At 48.5% G+C, this 20334-nt stretch overlaps 1 protein-coding gene across 4 annotated transcripts in view; it reads left to right on the top strand.

The window, feature by feature from the left end:
- The first annotated feature begins 2978 nt into the window (after positions 1-2978).
- Positions 2979-20334, top strand: part of Bcl2l1 (BCL2 like 1) — a 49235-nt gene continuing 31879 nt past the window's right edge. Inside the window, exons 1-2 of one of the 4 annotated variants that reach the window (XM_021639704.2) lie at positions 2979-3105; positions 4615-5293. In XM_021639704.2, coding sequence (XP_021495379.1) covers positions 4727-5293 — 567 coding nt within the window. In that variant the 5' untranslated portion in view covers positions 2979-3105; positions 4615-4726. Of the gene's footprint in view, positions 3220-4041; positions 4332-4614; positions 5294-20334 lie in introns of those variants that run through there. The other 3 variants (XM_021639705.2, XM_021639706.2, XM_021639702.2) reach the window with 3 other exon arrangements.

Genomic DNA, 20334 nt, shown 5'->3' on the forward strand with positions numbered 1-20334 from the left:
ACAAACACCTGTAACAGGATCTGACGTCCTCTTCTGGTATGTGTGAAGACAGAGCACTCATATATAAAATAAAATAAAATAATAATAATAAAAAAGATTTTAGAAAATCAGGCCAGTGAGATGGCTAAGCAGGTAAAAGCACTTGCCACTCCACCCTGACACCTTAAATTTGATCCCCAGAATGCACACAAAAGGCATCTTCCTTGTGTAATCCCAGCCAGAGCACTCCTACAGCAAAGTGGGAAACAGAGACAGGGCGATCAGAACAGCAGCAGAACAGGAGAGACCTTGCCTCAAAACCAAGGAAAACAAACAAGGTGGGAGTGGGAGACCCTACTCCCTAACATGTTGTTCTCTGATCTCCAGATGTGTGATCACAGAATTCTCTCATTTCTTTAGATTTTCTATGTATGAGTGATTTTGTCTGCATGCCTGTGCAGAGGAGGTCAAAAGAGGACGTCACACCCGCTGGGACTGGAGTTACAGATGGTTGTGAGCCACCATGTGGATGCTGGGAACGGAACATGGGTCCTCTGAAAGAACAAAAGAAGTGCTCTAAGCCACTGAGCCATCTCCCCGGCCCCATATGCCATCCAATGGTCAAATAAGATCAGTCACTAGAGAATCATCGGTTATAATGTGCTAAACATTTATATAAATTTCTTTTTAAAAGGACCCTTACTTACTTGTTAGGAAGACAAGATTATTAGTGGTTTGGTCTGGGAAAGAAGCTTATACAAAATTACCTTCAAACGATGAGCATTATGGAGGGTGACACACACCACCAGGCCATGTTGAGGCCGTAAGGGGAAAGCATTAAGTATAGTGCCTCACACCACAGTAGCATGACAGGGCCGTGAGGAGAGAGGCCACCCCAGAAATATTAGGGAAGTCATCTCCAGGTGGATAGGCAAAAGAGCTGCTATGAAGGGAAGCAAAGAGAGAGAGAACAGGAAGAATCCAGAGCAGGCTAGTCAGAGAGACAAAGAGAAAGAGCCTGCTATTTCTTTCTTTTAAAAGGTTTCTCTAGGGGTAAGCCAGCTGGCTATCGCTCAGAGAAGAACTGAAGTAGCATATTTATTTACAAATTCCTGTTACAGCCTTAGAAGAGAGCAGCAGGAGGGGAGGGGGGAGGCAGATCTGGTCCCAGGATCTAACACTACTCTGTGTGTGTGTGTGTGTGTGTGTGTGTGTGCGCGCGCGCATGCGCACGCGCTCCAGGAGTTGAAGGGCGGGGGAACAATTTTAAGTTAGTGCTCTCCTTTCACTAAGTGGGTCCCAAGATGGAGGCCGGGTTGCCAGGCTAAGGGGTAAGCACCTTTACAGGATGAGCCCTTTCATCAGTCCTTGTCTCTCCGTATGTTTCTCATTTAACCTTTGGGCCATCAAAGCTGAGCTGGTAGAACTGCTGTCTGCTAGCAGGGGAGCATGCGGAGCTGACGCAGGTGAAAGCGATAAAGGACACTCGCACACCATTTTGATTCAATGATAGATCCCAAGGCAGTTACCATGTCGCTTAAGCAATGGCTGTGGTTTTAGAGCAGCCTGGGGCCATTCTGCTCCGGCCCCTACCTTTTTTGTTTCATAGCCACACTATCTTTCTTACTGTGGGTAATTTAGTAATTTCTTTTAGTCTCTGCTTCCTTTGGCTGGTTAAACGACACCCACCTGAGAGATGCAGGAGGCCCAGAGAAAAATGAGTTTGAAACAACTCTGGTGTGTCTGTTCCCACATGGGCTCAGCTCTCCAGCGCCCAACACACATTGTCAAGGGGCTTCCCAAAAGGGTGGAATGAACTCTATTGCCAACAGATGTAGGACCACGTCTTCTGTGAAAGATGGTGAGCTGCCATCTCTAGACTGTCAGGTGATGTCGGAAGGAGCAGCTTCTTCCTGATGCCACTCCCTTCAACAGCCAGGAATATGGAGAGAAAGAGAGCTCTTGTATTATGTTACAGACGGGTGTCCAACAGTGGCCCCCTGAACACCGGGAGGATGAGATGCCAGTAGCTCTCAGTCCACAAAAGCTGGATGGCTGCTATAAGTTGAAGACCAACCTAGAATATACAGTGAGTTCAAGGTCAAGGTCAGCCTGAGTTACACAGCTACATAACTAGGCCCTGCATGAAAAGAGAGAACTTGCCTTGCAAGCCCGAGGGTCTGAGTTTCACTCTTGGACAGAATCAACTCCCAAAAGTTGTCCTCTGACCTCCACCCACACCTGGCAGCATTTGTTCACCCACACTCGCTCCCTCAAATAAAAGAATACACTTTTTGAAAAACTGGGATTATGACTCTTTTGGTAGAATGACTATATCGGTTGTACAAAGCACACCCTGAACAACATATAAACTGGATATGATATCGAGACAGGAGGATCAGAAATTAAGGTCATCTTGAGCCAAGCTTGAGCTGAAAAACTGTTAAATGTCTTTCTGCTGTGCTGGTCAGCCAGAGCCGGCTTTGCATTTTTAAAAAGATGCGCTCTAGTCAACTCTCAATTCACCATCGTTATCACAGTGTCAGGATTGGTTTTATTCCCACCCCCAGGCTTTTTTTTTTTTGGGGGGGTGTCTTTTTCTAGTTGGACACTGTCTCTTCCCCTGCCGTATAAGTCTTCATAAAAATAGAGGCCGTGCCTTGCCTTGTTCATAACTCTCAACAATCCAAACAAAGTGAGGGTTTTTCTAGTCTTCGGGCTTTTCAAGTAGTAACCGATACACACTCAATGAGAGGCCAATTACTGCTATCTATTTTTTAATTGAGGAAAATGTGCACAAGTTGAGAAACCTGTCCGATGTTGGACACCCAGGGGAAAAGAAGTGCTTTTTCAGCACACAAACGGATGGATGGATGGATGGATGGACTAGACGGAGCGCGAGCCGGTAAGCGTTCCATGCGCCTGCGACTCCTCAAATCTCCCGCTAGGGAGCGCCCTTCCCCGCGTCTCGACGCTAGTCCCTCCTAGCGCGCACTCTTCTTGCGTCTCGGGCTCGCGCGCGCTGCCTCGGCACCGGAAGTGACTGCGCTTGCAAGTTCCCCCGGTCTCTTCAGGGGAAACTGAGGCCGGCTTCTCCGGGAGACACGGCGCGAGCAGTCAAGCCAGGTAGGCCGACCCACGTCCGCGGCGTACAACTCAGCCGCCGAGCGCCCAGGCGTCTGGAAGCTCCCAGGCCGATGAAGGGGGGATGTGGCCCCCCACGGCTCGCTGGGCTCGCAGGTGAGAGCGCCGCCTCCCTTGTGCCTGACAGGCGCTGCGCCCAATGGGAGCCCTGGCCGTCCCGCTTCCGTGCCGGTGCGCCCCGCGGATTGGCTGTGCTGGGGCGGGCCGCGGGGGCGAGACCCCTCCTTCCAGAGAGGTCTAGGGGGCGCCCCTGAGGGAAGGCGGTTGCTTAGCAACGGGGCGGTGGCTCGGCGGGTACCCGGCCTGGGGGAGCACGGGCCGTAAGCGAGGCCTCGGCCCACCCACCCGGGGCTCCGGCGCGTAGCAGCCTCCGGTCCGCGAGCCCTGCAGGGGGCTCCAGGAGGCCGCCGTGGGCCGGGCCTCAGGAGAACGAGGTCTCCGCGGTGGGAGCCTCGACCCTCCTTCCCGGCTGGTGGCGGGGCGCAGCGCCTCCCTCTCACCCCCTCTTTGTGCGGGGTGCCGGCGGCCATTGTGTCCGGGCGCGGAATGGAGGACCTGGCAGTCCCCCAACGCCATGCCCAGGGCCTTTGGGGACTGGAGAAGCAATCAGCGGTGTTTGTGGGGGGCCTCCAGCGTCCAGCCTCTCGGAGAGGCCCGGGGGTGGTCTTTCCGAAATCACCTCGCAGATCCGAGGCCGCTCTCCCCCTCCCCGCGTCCCTGCTCGAAACCTTGAGGTTCACTGAGAAGTCCCTTTAGGGTTTCGGAAGCCTCTTCCAAGGGCTGGTACTTAAATAGAAAGAAAGAGGGGGGGGGGCGGAATTACACTAAACCCGTACCTCCGGGAGAGTTCTCCTGGCTCCCAGTAGGAGGCGAAGAGCCAAGGGGCGTGCTAGAGCGAGGGGGTTGGGCTCCCGGGTGGCTGGAGCTGCGGAGCAGAGAGGCCGCCCTCGATCTGGGCGATGGAGGAAGCAAGCGAGGGGCCAGGTTCCTAAGCTTCCCAATTCCTGTGTCGCCTTCTGGGCTGTCTACCAGGTCGCATGATCCCTTTGGCCGGGAATGGTGTTTTGTTTTGTTTTGTTTTGGTTTGGTTTTTTTGCTTTTTTTTCTTTTGCTGAGTTACCGGCGACCCAGTACCACCACCCGACCTATGATACAAAAGATCTTCCGGGGGCTGCACCTGCTTGCTGTCGCCGGAGATAGATTTGAATGTAGGTGGGAGGGGGGGGTGTATGCCAATTGGGGTGACTTTTTGAGAAAGGCATTTCGGAGAAAAAGGGGTGGGTGGTTATAGTAAAAAGAGGCTGATGAAACAATTCAAAGCTTGCTGGTCCTTTCAATTTGACTTCATTGAAGTCCTTTAGAACCTGGACTCAGACCTTCATAAGAGCCACAAAGAAACCAATTCTGGTACCTGGAAGAGGAATGGGTTTATTGTAAGGTAAATGCCATGCATTTAAAATTTTTCTCCTGAAGCTCTTTCTCTCTCTTCAGAACCTTATCTTGGCTTTGGATCCTGGAAGAGCATCGCTAAACACAGAGCAGACCCAGTGAGCGAGCAGGTGTTTTGGACAATGGACTGGTTGAGACCATCTCTATTATAAAAATGTCTCAGAGTAACCGGGAGCTGGTGGTTGACTTTCTCTCCTACAAGCTTTCCCAGAAAGGATACAGCTGGAGTCAGTTTAGTGATGTCGAAGAGAACAGGACTGAGGCCCCAGAAGGAACTGAATCAGAGAGGGAGACCCCCAGTGCCATCAATGGCAACCCATCCTGGCACCTGGCGGACAGCCGGGCAGTGAATGGAGCCACTGGCCACAGCAGCAGCAGTTTGGATGCACGGGAGGTGATCCCCATGGCAGCAGTGAAACAAGCGCTGAGAGAGGCTGGTGATGAGTTTGAACTTCGGTACCGGCGGGCATTCAATGATCTAACATCCCAGCTTCATATAACCCCAGGGACAGCATATCAGAGCTTTGAACAGGTAGTGAATGAACTCTTCCGGGATGGGGTAAACTGGGGTCGCATTGTGGCCTTTTTCTCCTTCGGTGGGGCACTGTGTGTGGAAAGCGTAGACAAGGAGATGCAGGTATTGGTGAGTCGGATCGCAAGTTGGATGGCCACCTACCTGAATGACCACCTAGAGCCTTGGATCCAGGAGAACGGCGGCTGGGTAAGAACCACGCCCCTTGTGTGTCTCTTCTCTATGGAGATCCCCAACTGCCCTTGTTGGTCTCTTTCTGTTGCATGGCATGATTGTTGAGGCTGTGGATTGTTCAGGAGACCTTCCCGGCTTCATTTCAAAACAAGATGTGGGCCTTGGAAATAGAGATGACCCAGTTCTTGAGGTGCCTACCTCTTTCATTCTGGCTGCCCCTGTGGCCCCCACAATTTCATAGTTTTGTTCCAGTTTCAGCAAAGAAAAGCATAGCTTGTTCGTTTACTTGGCTTAAAATCTGTGAGTGGCAAGCTCTCCCTGTGTTCTGCTCACTCTCATGTAATGGGTCACCTTGGCTGGGGTGATGAACATAATACCGGGAGAAACTGAAGAGCTGGTAACCTCAGGCCCCTGTGTAACTGCATGCACGGGACTCAGACCCTTTGGCCAGGCAGGAGCCCCCACTGCCTTGAGTGGCTGAGTAGTGTCTGGTTTTAGAGGAGGGTGGTCTGGGCTAGTTGTGTTTGTGCTGTGCCCCTAAGTTCATTTTCCCCAAGGTATGCAACTTTCTGCATGGTTGGCTTGTTTTGTGGAGCTCTTGCTGTGTCATATATTTGAGCCCCAGGACTTTGCACCTCACTGCCTGGGGTCGGTTGGGGATCTCCAGCTGTTCTGCCTATTGCTTTTCTGCTCAGGGCCCTGGGGCCTCTTTACTGAAGTGGCTGTTTGCTGGCAGAGCAAGAACCTCTCTGTGAGGCTCGATAGGAAATTAAGATTTGGTGACAGACTGGCTGTGGGTGTGAGTCCTGGCCCTGTCACTTAACTGCCCATGTGACCTTGGACAGGCTGGTTTACCTTCTGGAGCCTTAATTTCTAACACTAGAAAAGAATGTGCCAAGCTCTCCATGCTTAACAGACTATTGTGACCCTTAGAGATAAAGTGAGCAGAGGCTGACGCCTGTGAATGCCTTTTCTTCAGAGAAGCTTCTCTGCTTGTCACCTAGTCAGGGTGAGATAGAGGTGAGAACTCCCTAGACAGTGGCCACTATGGTAGGCAGTTTTCCAGAATAGGGGAGCTTGGGTCTTTTGAGAACTATTCTGCCCCCTCAGAACATGTAGAAAGTGGATAGGCTGTGGAAAATAAGTCATCCATTGAAGGAAGTGAGGTGGAAGGGGCCATGCACCATGGACTCGGGAATGCCAAGAATTCAGTTGTCCATAGGCTGGGCCTAGGGTGGGGCAGGCATTTTGCTTTACTACTGAGAGAGAGACCTCCTGGGTTTGCCCTGGAACCCCATCCTGTCTCTTGTTTCCCGTTTCTTTGAAACTTTACCCACTCTTCCCCTTCAGTAGCTCTTGTGAAGGCAAGGAGGTCACTTGTCAGTAGAGGTCAGATGACCACAGCAGAGCTGGCTGAGGTAAAGGTGGGCTCCCTTGAGCTAAGGATTGCCAGGCTTGAAAGCCAATCTGTAAATGAATTCTCCGGGGAGATAAATGATTAAATAGTTCCTGTTGGTTTGTGCTGTGACCTCTTCTATTCATTTTCTCTTGCTTTGATTCTCTTCTGGGGCAAATATTTGTTCAGCTGATTACAGAAAGGACAGGAGTCCAGCACTTCAGACACACCCTCTGAAGCATCTCCTGGTAGACTTGGGCCCTTTGCCTCTGTTGCTTGTTAACTAACTGCCTTTCGTTAGTGGTTCTTACACCAGGTAGGCTCTTGTCAGCTACAAACAGTAGGCAGATGGAGGAGGCACCTGTGGGGCCGGCCAACCTCTGCAGAGGCACTGGGACCTGAGAATTGCCAGCTGCCCCTCATTTCATGTCTTATTCCAGTAACCTGGAGAAATGCTAAACCTAAACCTACCTGAGGCAGCAGCTTGGGGCACGTTCATTAGCTCCCCACTGACTAAAATTACCCCTCCCAATGTCTCTCCACTCAAGTCTCTCCAGAGCCTGTTGGGCAGCATACCTGGTAACTTGCCACTTGTGCTTGGTGAGCAGAGGCAATGTGTGCAGAAGAGCCAGTTATGGCAGACCATTTCTGGGCATGCATTCTTCCCCGGAGACCAGGGGTTGAAGAACATTCCACTCGGTGTTATTTGAGCCTTGGTGGAAGATACCTGCCCATTTCCTTTTAGGTACAGCCCTCCCCTGAGTTGCACAGAGGTGCTGTAGTGGCATTTCCAAACTTTCCTGGAGACTGCAGCTACAAGGTCTCAAAGTTCAGGGTTCACTCAGGGTAGGTTGACGCAAGGTATGCTCTGAATTTAGCATTCCTTTAGGCAAGAGAAAAGAACTTTGTCTTTCTTGAGTACCTTGAGCACCTCATGCACTCAGCCTTGTGTTTTATACTTGAATGTAGCCACTTAACTGAGCAGTTTGTTGGGTGCTCCTTAAGCTAGACACTATCATGGAAATACACAGTTCTTCATGTGTTCCACACAGTGACTTTCCAAGGAAGGTGAATATATTCCCAGGCTGTACACAGAGCTCCAGTGGCTGAATGAGCTTAAGTGTTTCCCAGCCAACTAAGTGTCTGAGTGTGAAATTTAAGTTGAGGTAGGCGTAATTTCAGAGTCCAAAGCCCTTTCCATCCATACCTTGTTTAGGAATTAATAATCTAGACAGACTACTGCAGAATGCCAGGGCTGTTCTTGGGCTGAGAAAAGCATGCCTGTAGAAGGTGCTCATTCCTTGCTGCAGTTATGGCATTGTTCAGGTATCTGAGTGTCTTTATCAGCAGCAGCAGGTTCCCAAATATGTGGAAACGTCAGATTGTGACGCTAGTAAAGCTCAGGCATGGCAAGTGTTGAGTGGCATCAGGAGTTTGCCCAGTCATGATGGGCTTCTTGTTAATGTCTTCATTATTAAAATCTCAGCCTTGTCAGTCACAGAAAGTGGCATGTCTGCAGGGAGATGGCCTACCCAGAACCTCTGTTAATTGGAGGGTGATGCTCTAAGGATTGGAACTCCAGCCTCTGGCCATATTACTGCGACCCTGCCTGAGTCACCTGGAAAAATGTTGAACCTGTTTGGGTCCCTTGTCTTCTTTCTCTCCCACCTGTAAAATGGAATAATGATACCCAACTGCCAGAATAGAAGCCCTTCCCTAACCTTAATTGTAGGGTGGACACACTTCTCTTCCAGAATGAGCTTCCTCCCTCAAGGCTCTGAACTTTACCCCCTGGAGTTACTCCTTAAGAAACTAAGCCAGTTCACTGAGATCTAGCCCCCAGTGGATGAAACTTTTTGGGGGATGGGGGGAGGGTTGCTTTGAATGTGAGTGAAACCACAGGTGGACCAGTCATTTTGATATAGCCAGCCCTGGAGATACCCTTTCGCCCAATGGAAGTACCATTGTTAGGGCATTGAACAAGCGATAGTGGGGAGAACACCTAATTCTTGGCCTTTCTCCAGCTGCAGATCTCTTCTTACCTGTTCTGGCTTCTTCAGGACAACACAGATATGGAGATGTGCTTAGTTGAAGCACCTCAGCTCCATTTGCACGTTCGGCAGTTCTGTGGTTTTCTTGGGGGAAGCCCCGTCAGAAACCCCAGCACAAAAATTTTTAGTAATCTCATTCAGGTCTCTAAATGAAGTAGAAGTGTCTCAGGGGCTCCCCCTTGGAACACCCACTTCTTCTCAGTGTCCTTTTTTTAGATGGCTCTTAAAACTCTTTGCCACCACAGGGTTTTCCAGACTCCCTAAAATGATATCCCCAGCAGCCACATGGAGCTCTTCATCTTATGCTTGAAAATTACCTCGGTATTTTTTAGGGGGCCCTAGTGGAACCTGAAGAAATTTCTTGACTTTTTTGTGGGCAACCACCAGTTTTGTTTGGGCTGAGTGAAGCAGTAATGTTAGTTGACCCCCTCTCCCAGCAGACTTCTGTCCCAAGGCTGGTGGATTTGGGCACTCCTCTCCTGTGCTGACCTCTTCTGGTTTTTCCCCAGCCCTCAGACTATATTATGTCTTGCTTTTTGCAGTGCTCTTTGTCTTGGTTTAGTGTGCTTAGATTTAAGGTAATCACCATTGAGCTGCTCTTCAACAGAAACATCATCCTCGGCAACCTTGATCTACGAAGATCTCTGCTCCCATCCCCAGCCTCCAACCAGTCTGCAGGGTCCTCCCTAGGACTCCTCCTCTTTTCTTGAAGGAATCACTCTGGATTCTCTGCTCCCTGAAGCTCACCGTCTGTCTTCCTTACTCCCATTGAGCATCTAGTGATAGAGACAATCCCACTGGGTCTTTGTTTCACCTAGGGAAGAAAAGAGCCTGACACATTGCCACCAGCCTGTTATCCACCTTTTATATGTTACACCCAGCACTTTGCATAAAGGAAATGAAGCTAACTGCTCGTTTAAGTTGGTGCAGAGACAGTGTTTCTAACAGCTGTACTCAGGAGCTGAGATAGAGTCCACATCTTGCTCACAGCCCAGAGCATAGTTCTGGGTACCTCAGGAAAGGCCCTTATCAAACCAGAGTAATAATGGTGGGAGCTTCCTCTGACCAAATTATTGAGCCCCCACTCTGCTAGGCACTGGGAAACAAATACTAAGCAAAATTAAGTTTTGGCCTCATGTAGCTCATTCTGGTAGAGAGACAAACAAAAACAAAAATGTAATGGAGGCTGAGGCTCAGTCTGCTAGCCTAAGAATCTGAGTTGGTGGGCCAAGCAGTGGTGGCACATGCTCTTTAATCCTGACACTTGGGAGGCAGAGACAGGCAAATCTCTATGAGTTCAAGGCCAGCCTGGTCTGCAGAGTGAATTCCAGGACAGCCAAGGCTACACAGAAAAGATATACAAGATAAATATCTTGAGTTTGAGCACCAAAATCCAGAATCCATATTTGTTTGTTTTTTAAAAAAAGCCAGACACAGTGGTATGTACCTGTAATCCCAAAGCTGAAAGGCAGAAACAAGGGGATTTCTAGGGCCTGCTGGCCAGCCACTTTGCCTTAATGGGTGAGTTCCAGGCCAGTGAGGTAGGTAGCTCCTGGGGAATAACACCCAGGGTTTACCTCTGGCCTCCCAAGCTAAGCTGAGTGTGCACACAAACAAAAGTTGTATGACATTTTTGTCAGTGATGGAGTGTGCATACAACAGCAGCCCCATGATATTGTGTGGCCTGGGAGCTAGAGGGATGGCTCAGTGTTTAAGAGCTCTTGCTGCTCCTCCAGAAGACCGGTGTGTATGTTTGTATGTTTGTCTGTCTGTGATGCATCAGCTGATAGGTACTCTGAAGAAAATAAGGAAAATAAGGCAGATTGATTCTTAGAGAATGCCTAACAAGGCAGGGTGAGGCAGCTTAAAAATGGTGATGAAAGGGCCTATCAATATAGTTGAGCTTGTAAAGATGCATTCTGTCAAGCCTGATACCCCAAGTTAAATCTCTGGTTCCCACATGGTAGAAGGGAAAAACTAACTCTGCAAGTTGACCTCTGACCTCCATATGTGCCTATGACATGCCCCATTCCCAGTAAGTAAGTAAATAAATAAATAAATAAATAAATACATAAATGGGTGGATGGAACTTTAATATGTATGTTTATTATGTACACAGTGTTCTGTCTACATGTAAACCTGCATGCCAGAGGAGGGCACTAGATCTCATTATAGATGATTATGAGCCACCATGTGTTTGCTGGGAATTAAACTCAGGACCTTTGGAAGAACAGCCAGTGCTCTTAACCTCTGAGCCATCTCTCCAGCCCCAAAGGGATGAAACTTTATGAGTGATCAAAAAATTGAACAACCAAGACATAGGGAAATGAAAAATAGCTCACCCCTCATCTATTGAGCAAGGTTCTTTGGCTAGACTATGAATTAACTTGACATAGACAAATTAACAGGAGAAACCCAAACATTTTGATAACCCGTGTGTGCACAAGAGCCAAACTCAAAGAATGACTAGATTCGAGGTTGAGTTTATGCATCATTCTGAACTCCAGAAAGGAACAGGAGGTTGAGTGTGGTGGCACATGCCTCTAATCCTAGCATCCAGGAGGCAGAGACAGGCAGATCTTTGAGTTGGAGGCCAGACCCTGTCTCAAACCAATAAGTAAATAAGTAAATGGAAGGAAGGGATAGTGCTTTGGGTTTCATACAGTGACCATTCAAGTTATGGAAAGCTTAGCTGTAAATTATAGTGAATAAATATTGTCTTGCCGTTCAGATAAAGTATCTTAGGTAATAAAAGTTGTAGAGCAACCTGACAACTGATACAAATACTTCTGTAACAGACACTTTTATATAGATGTTTCTCTTATAGAAAACAGCTTTTCTCCAGCGCAGCCAAGGCTACACAGAGAAACCGTATCTTAAAAAAAACAAAACAACAACAACAACAAAAAAAAACAGCTCTTCAGAGTTTCTCCTATGTGTCTCTGAGTGTGGATTTCTCAGAATTACTGACTTCAGATATGTCACATAGGGATGTTCTAGACTCTCACAGGCATGTTTTTGGAGTACTGTATCCAGAACCCCAACAAAGGATACCACCTGAAGGTGGTATCTGAGCCAAGATCTGAAGGAGAGGAGGTGGTTCACTGTGTGTGTCCATATAGAGAGCTTTTCAAGCAGAAGGGAAGACTGAGGACGAAAGATGCTTGGCATTTTCAGGGATGTCAAGAGATCAGTTTGGTTGAAGAAGCAGCAGAAAACAAAATGGTAGGACACGAGGGCAAAAAAAGCTTGGGGGGAGCCAGGCATGGTGGCACACACATCTAATTGCAGTACTCTGGAGGCAGAGGCAGGCAGATCACTGAGTTTGAGACCAGCTTAGTCTACAGAGTGAGTCCAGGACAGCCAAGGCTACACAGAGAAACCCTGTCTTGAAAAACCTAAATAAATAAATAGATAGATATTTTTTTAAAGCTTGGGGGGGGGGGGAAGGAGAGGAGTCTGGGGACTGGAGCATACCAGGCATCACAGGATAGGTTGAGGCTTTGGCTTGGGATGAGAGGTGAGCCAAGAGTGGGTTTGGAGCAGGGAGGTGATGCTCAGAATTCTGTGAGGGTGGAGGCAGGTCTTGTGAAGAAGCTGGTGCCACTGGCAGGTGAAAAGCCATCTTGGCTTTAAATGGGTGTCGAGGTAATGAGAGGAGACCAGCTTTGCACATGCTGTATCGATCGGTTCATCTAGCCACGTTGGAAGTTATATTCTTTGACTGTTTAAACTCTAGATAGAATGAGGGCTTAATAAGCTGTTAGGCTGGACATGGTGGTGCATGGCTATAATCCTAGTGCTTGAGGTTGAGCCAGAAAGATTACTCTGGGTATAAAGCCAGCCCAGTCTACATCGTGAATTCAAGGCAAGCCTGGGCTATGGAGTAAACCCCTGTCTCATGCTAAATAAATAACCTAACTCTTCTTCAGAAATGCTTCCCTTCAAATATACTTTACAAATTGCCCTCCTCTATTCTTCATTTCTGCCTGAAAAGCTGCAGCTTGTCTAAGTTAAAAATCCTAACCTCCCCCTCCCCCAGGCTCTTTTGACCTTCCTGAATCTTGGGCACAATGATAAAACATTGAAATATGCCTGGGATATGGAGAGCTTGACACCATGTTGACGTCATACTTTTTATTATGTATACCATGAAACTCTTGGCTCATTCACAAAGTGTCCATTCTCTCCTTTCTTTATAGTTATCCATTAGCACATTCTCATGGCAGCCTTCTGTCATGGTGTGAGCTCTAGTATGTGTGTGTGTGTATATATATGCCCTGGTGGACCAAGTTCTCCCTGGTCTTAGAGTAAAGATCCAAAAGTCTACTCTCCTAGTTATCCATATTCAGTCTGTTAAATCACTTCAATCATAGACCTCAGTTTCTCCCTCATGATGGGATCTTGAAATTGACATCCTAGGAGTCCTGATTCTCACAGGCTTTCAGCCCTATGGCAGATTTCACCAAGAAGGCTGTTTCACAGCAATTATTTTAGAGTGGCTTTTTCCTGTCCATCACAGGTCATCACAAGAATAAGTCTCCACAGCACACTGACAGGCACATTCCAGCCTACAAAGCACTTGCATGTGTGCCTTGTCTTTGTGATACCTTCAGCCATGCAGATTGGTGATTAGGACAGTGCCATCGCCATGTCACAGGAGCAGGCAGGCTCAAAGATTAGTGACTTCACTGGTCACCTGCTGTGTGACCTGGGCTTTTTGGGAAGGTTCAGAAAGGCAGTTCTTGACCCTAAAGTGCTCAGAATAGTGGCAGTCATCCAGGCAGGACTGTCATAATCTTTGGGCTCCTTCAGTCACTGTTTTTATAGTGAGAAACCACCTTTGTTTGGGACTTTGTGTGGCTTGGTTTCATCCCCAGTGAGTCTCTGGCCAGGCCTACACTAGCTCCAAGCTATGGCGTTCTCTGGGTAGAGAGCATAGTTTCCCTCGGAACTAGAGCTTTTTCTCGTGCTCTCCAGGAAATGCCATTGCAATGACTTCCATAGACCTCTTCCTGTCCCAGCCCAGCAGCCAGATTCCTGCTGCAGAGTGTGGAAACTGGAAAGTAATGTCCCAAGAGGCGTGCCCCCCTACTTTTTTTATGCCCCTCCCTTTCCTCTTTCAGTCACTTTCTCTGCTCTTACTCCCTTCCCCCTTTACCTAGTCACCACCTCCAACCTGTCCTCCCCTATGACTGGGGATGCCTTTCTGATAATCTGCCTCTAATGCTAGACTGTGGGATCAGTCCAAAAGAACGCCTGGCCTATCTCCTTGGCTCCATCCGTTATGAACTCTCCCCTAGAGGGGCATTAGACCTGTCACTTGGAATACCCTGTGTTCTCCATGAACTAACTTCTCCCGGAGGTTCCTACCCATGTGGGCATAGGACAAAGATTCCTAAGAGAGGTATCCAAGGTTCTGCTTTTAAAATTCTGTTTCTTGGAGATTGATGACAGGGTGGAGTGACAGAGCTTGCCACCCCTTCCCAAGTCACCTTTCAAAAGGAAGCTGGAAGGTTGTGAACCACATTGGACAGTCATCTGAGGAATGGGAGCTGGCTTGGGAGGGGATTGGAATGCACTCAACTATGCCTCAGATCCTTTGTTCCAACTCTTGAAAGGGAAACATTCCCCTCCCTCCACCCTGGCCACACACATGTGCCTTTGTTCTCCCAAGTCAGAGTCAGGCAGCGCCTGGAACACAACCACTGGGAACACAGTGTCCCTTCAGAGGAACCTGACTCGCCTCCCCAGAGGCTGGCCCCTGGTCTGTGGGACCGGGACCTAGGAGCCCAGCCTCATGCCCTTTCCACGGAAGCATCTCCCGTAGGCTGAAAGCTTGCTTCCAGACAGATGTCCAGGCACTTCTGTGGAATTATTCCAGGGGCTGCCCATGTCCCAGGACTAAGCAACCCCTCCCTCTTATTCCACTTGGTGATTAATATTATTGTTAACATTGCTATTAATAGCACCTAACATTTATTGAATGCTTACTCTATGCCAGGCATTGTTCAGTGTGCGATACAAGTACTAATTGAATTGATTCTATTCTCACAGTAGCACTTGAAGTATGTACTATTATTAGCGGCTTTTCACAACTGAGGCACGGGAGTAAAGCAGCTTGTGTGAGTAGCACAGTACTGGGCAAAGCCTGGGAGGAAAGCTAACAGCCTTGAGGGGGTATAACAGGAGGCAGAGTTAGGACTTGTCCCCAGGTCTGCCTTATCCTAAAGCTTAGGCTGTTTACTTCTCATCCTTGAAACAACCTACAAAGTAGGTAGCATCTTTATTTTTATGGTCAAGAAAACTGAGGCTGAAAGAAAAAGGATGCTCTAAAGGTCTCACAGGCCCAGAGGAGCTGGGGTTCCAGCTCAGTGTTTAGCTTTGAAAACAGCACCATCGGATGACAGTTTATGTACATGATAGTGTTTTCTGATGGACCAAACCTTTTGTTCATATTTCCAGGTAAGATGGGTGCTTTCAGCCTCATTTCCAGGGAGGAAATTAAAACGGAGTGACATGCCTGCCAGACATAAAATCCATTTGCCTGAAGTTTATTTTGTTTTGCTGGGAGCAGGTGGCCTTTTGAGTTTCATGTATCCCAGGCTGGCCTCAAATTCACTGTGTTGCTGGGGATAACCTTGAACTCCTATACTTCCTGGGATTACTGGCTTGCCCCACCATGCACTGCTCCTGTGGGTTCATTTAGTTTAAGTGCGTGCCTTAGATGAAGGCACCACTGGTGTGGTGGTGCTTCCTGTGGGCAGTCTGTCTCAGTGCTTCACACCTTGGGACTGACCAGTGTCATCCTTAACATTTGAATCAGTCTATGTGGTCATCTATCTGCTCCCAGATATTTTAGCTCACCATTTGAGAGCTTTCAATTCATGGCCCTTGGCTCCATTGTCTCTGATTTATGAGTGGTGAGGCAGAACTTTGTGGCCCACAAATGGTGAAGCAGAGTTGCTTTTGCTTACCTCATGGTAGCGAGGAAGCAAGAGGCATGAGAGACAGAGCTAGGAAAAGAATGTACCCATCACTGTGTGCCCCTAGTGATTCACTTCCATCCAGTGTTTTCCCCATTGCCCAATAGCCCATTAAATTGTGAATCTGCTCTTCAGTGATGAGAAGAGGATGTCAGGCTGAGCAGACCTTTTAATCCCTCCCCATCTTCAAGTCTCTGAGTAAAATGGCTTGATTTCAGTCAGTGAGTGAACCCATTATCGTCTCTGCCCTCATCATCCAGTTACCTTCCTGAAGATCCTGCATCAGAACACTGTTGCTTGCATTAGGGACCATGTCTTTATCACGTGAGATTTCGGGGGTTTTGTTTTTGAGACAGAGTCTCACTGTGTAGTCCAGGCTACGTTGGCACTTACTACAGTCCTCCTTCTACCTGGAAAGTACTGGGGTCGCATTCGTATGTCACTGTGCCTGGATGGTGCTAAGTTTTTGAGGGATATGTCAGAGCAGCCAGGCCAAAACACTGTTTATTAATCACTTTTAACAAACCTGTAGATAAAGCAACTTCCAATTCTCGAATCCATAAACCTGAGTGGATAATGCCAACCTTACCAGAGTAAGCAAGGCAAAAAATGAGACATCGAATGCCTAAGTGTTGTTAGGAATAATAGCAGGTGTTGTGTGTGAAGTACATGCTTGCTCTGTGCCAGGTGCTGTGTGCGTGCCCTTGACATAAGCATCTTACCTGATCCCCACACTGCTCTGAAGAGGGCACACCCAGGACTCAGAGACCTCCGGAGTGACACATCTTCTAAGAGGCAGAGCACAGCCTGACACTAGGCCTTGTGCCAAAGTCTATCCTTATGCCACAATGTTCTGCTTTTTCTGCAGACCTGGATTGGTTTATTTTCTCCGGAGTCCCTGGCGCAGTGCCCAGGCTTCGGCAGGGGATTGGCTGGGGTCTGTTCAGTGAACAGGAGGGTTGTTACTACTAGATGTAGTAGTGCACTGTCACTCTCCGAGGACGCAAACACATGTGACTTGGGAGTAAGCCCCAAGCACTTGCTGAATGACTTGTGCCGAATCTGTGGTGGAGGCCAGACCACTGATTACATCTTACAGGTGGCCAGGCCTTGGCCAAATGGTCCCACTTCTGCCATCACCACCCATTTGATTACTTGGTCCAGAGGCCTCCACCCTCAGTCTGCATTGTCACCTTCCACCTGGCCCCTGGCCAGATAGATTGCCAGTCTAGACTCTCTGCACCCCCAGTGGAAAGGGTCAGAGTAGGGAAAGTCACTGGGGCTTAAGTACCCATAGCTTTTCAGCAGTGTAGCTTTGTCTGCTGAGCTCTCTACTTCCTCATCTGTAAAATGAAGATAATGGTAATGGCTCTCTTCCTCAGAGGCTCCATGTTTTCCTCTGCTGGGAGTCACTCTGCCTGCCTCAGTTCTGATTAGGACTCTCTTTTTATCATTCAGGTCTCAACGTGAGTATCACTTCCCCAGAGGCTGTTCATGTTTACATGTTTACTGTCTAATTCAGGGAAACTTAAGCTCCCAGAGTATTTGCCTTTGTCCTGAAAGCTTTTATTACCTGCATCTAGCACAATATTTGGAATTCAGTGACAATGGCCAATATTTTTTTGAGAGAGTGACTGTAGAGTGTAGACCATAGCCTTCTGCCTGACATACAGTGGACTCAGTTTTTGGTGCTATCACCTGTTAAGAAGGTGTGGAACATGAAGGCTTCTTTGCTTCTTCCTACCCTGGTCACTGGGAGTTGAACACAGGGCCTTAAGCATGGTGTGCAGGTGGTCTTCCCTATGTCCCAGTCATTTTCTGCCTGTTTTGAAACAGGGCCTCTGTAGAGCCCTTCTGTTCCTGAGCTCAGTCCTCCTCAGGAGCTGGGGTTGCACTATCACACCCAGCTCAGTGAAAGATTTAAATAGGTGAAAGGAATGTGGCTGGGATAGGCTAGTTGGGTAAGAACTAGCCAGCCAGATCTGAAGGGTACCTGTGAAACACTGGGAGACGGTGAGCTATCATGGCTTTTGCTGAAGAAGATCTGGGCTGGTGGTAAAACTGGTCAAGCAGAAGAAAGCAGGGAGTGATTGATACAAACCTTAGGGCATTAGGGATGGGGGTGGTTGGTGGTAGTAATGGACTCAGAGGGGAGAGACCCAGAGCACCCATGGGATGCAGTCAGGTCTCCAGTAACCCCTGGAGAAAGAAACCCTTGTCAGCTGGGACGCAGCAGGCAGAGCTGCAGGGAGGGAAGAGTCAAAGGCACCTGGGACCTGCAGAGCAGGTAGGTTGCCCTGGTTGTTATTTGGGGCTCAGAGCCAGGTGCAGATTCAAAGGATTGATTGAAGCCTTTTGGCAACTCTAGCCTTTGTAGGGTAAACATCACCTGTCTCCTGCCACCTGCTGTGACTGTGCCAGCAAGGTACCCTGGCAGCCCCAATGAGGCCCAGCTTTCTTGCTGCCCTGGTAGAGCAAAATACCCTCCAGAGAGGCAGCTACTTCTTTAGCTCCTCTGAAGTCTCAGATGACAAAAAGGTGTCTCCTACTAAGGGCCTTCCCACCGAGGAAGGCAGGGAGGGGCCTTGGGAGCCTGGCAGCTGGGCCGACGAGGGGGAGGGGTCAGCTGGAGAGCAGGTGCAGATTTCGAGGAGGTGTGGCCTGAGGGGAAGTAGGGATCTTGTAGGCTACAAAACTTCCCTCCTCCTCCCCCAGGCACAGCTGGCTTCTCCAGGAACCTGATGACCTAGTTACAATGCTTACAAATAGTTAGCTTAGCTTGCAGTTCAGGGTTGTGCCAGTCTCTCATCCTTGAGACTTCTTGAGTCCAAAAGGTATCCTGGAATTTCCCCAAAGCAGTTCCATGTGAAAGACATGCACCTTGTCACATGCATAGGCTTGTTGCCTAAGGGAGGACACAAGTCAATAAGGCTCTGCCTCCTGCCAAGCCCAGAAGTCTCACCAGTCCACGACTTCCACTTCTCTCCAGGGGGTGGTGGATGGCCAGTAGAAGCTACAAACTCCTTGAGGGCCGTAGAGGAACAAACTGCTGTTGCCTTGAGCATAAGTCCTCTTCTCTTCTCTCAGTAGGATGGTAAAAGCAGCTACCTGGGAGGGTGTGGCAAGACTGAGCAGTCTCAAAACACGTAGAAAATGATTGAGATTACAGCTATGGGTGGGAAAGGTTCTGGAGTCTCTGGAGGCCTTCACTCTTTCTGGTAGCAGCTGCTCTCATGTTTATGCTACTCACCTTGCCAGTACCTCCTTGGGAGAAAATTGGTGATCACTGTTGAAGAGTTAGGTATTAGGAGGGTTAGGAGTGTAACTTGCTGGAGTGTTTGCCTAGTATTTAGGAAGTCCTGGGCTCCAGTCCTAGCACTGCACTTAACCAGGCTTTGTAACACAGGTCTGAAACACAGTATTTAGGAGGATCAGGTGTTCTAGGACATCTTTGAATAAGGAGTTCTAAACTAGCCTAGTCCTGTCTCAAACTAACAAAAAGTAAATAATAATGAGTTGTCTATAGTAGCTTGTCATAGTAACTCCTGCCTGTAATCCCAGCATTTGGGAGGCTAAGACAAGAAGAATGCCATCAAGGCTAGCCTACATTACAGAGGAAGAGCTGTCTCGGGGAAAACAAACAAACAAGCAAAGAAAAAGAGCAGATGAGATGATTCAGTGGATAGAGGCATTTGCCATAAATCCTAATGACATGAGTTCAGTTCCCAGAATCCATGTGGTAGAAGGAAAGAAGCCACCCACCCCAAGTTGTCTTCTGACTTCCACAGGCATGCTGCCTCACCCCACTGTACCCTACACAAAATAAATAAATAAATGTTTTTTAAAAGACACAGCAGGGAGATAATAAATCCTAGTGCTTTTCTGGAAGCAGTCTGAGGGCTTGAAAACGCCTGTTAGGATGCACGGCGCCTGGCACACAGTCGCCACTCGGTGTGGCCGCTATTGCTCTTGCAATTGTCTGGTTGCTGCCACCCTGGGTCGAGTTGCTTTTGTTGGATTTTAGTCCTTTTTGAGACAAGGTAGCCCTATGCAGGCTTGGCTGTCCTGGAACTTACTATATAGAACAGGCTAGCCTTAAATTCATGGAAATCTGTCTGCCTCTGCCACCCGTGTTCTGGGGTCTGAGGAGCTGCTTTCTGAGAGCAAATGTTTGGGCTACAGAAGATGTGGCTAGCCTTTGGCCCAAGAATTAAGTTAGGAAATTGAGGACCTTGGCTCACAGCCTTGTCCCCACCTCCTTCACCAGGGCCTCAACTCAGAACTTGTACACAGCATGACCCATGTTGTTGACTAGGCATTTGGCAGTAGGGTGTATTTTCTCTAATTCTGGCCAAGGTTCTCCAAGATGGCAGACCCCTCCATAGTTGATGACTGGAAGATGTATTAGTTGAACATTTAAAATGTACAGCAGCATGCCTAGCACACAGTGGCTGCCTCCATATCTGTGTAAATAAGCTACGTGTTGTTGGTGCTATGGAGTTTTTCTGGGTTGGCCTCATTTCTTGTTTGTTCAATGGCCATAAGCCTCTTGCTAAGCTCTGCCTGTCGCCTCGTATGTTGAAGAAAGATAACACCCATTTCGCCTCCATCCTGGGCTGGCAG

The sequence above is a fragment of the Meriones unguiculatus genome, chromosome 4 (assembly GCF_030254825.1).
Source record: "Meriones unguiculatus strain TT.TT164.6M chromosome 4, Bangor_MerUng_6.1, whole genome shotgun sequence".
Taxonomy (NCBI): Eukaryota; Metazoa; Chordata; class Mammalia; order Rodentia; family Muridae; genus Meriones; species Meriones unguiculatus.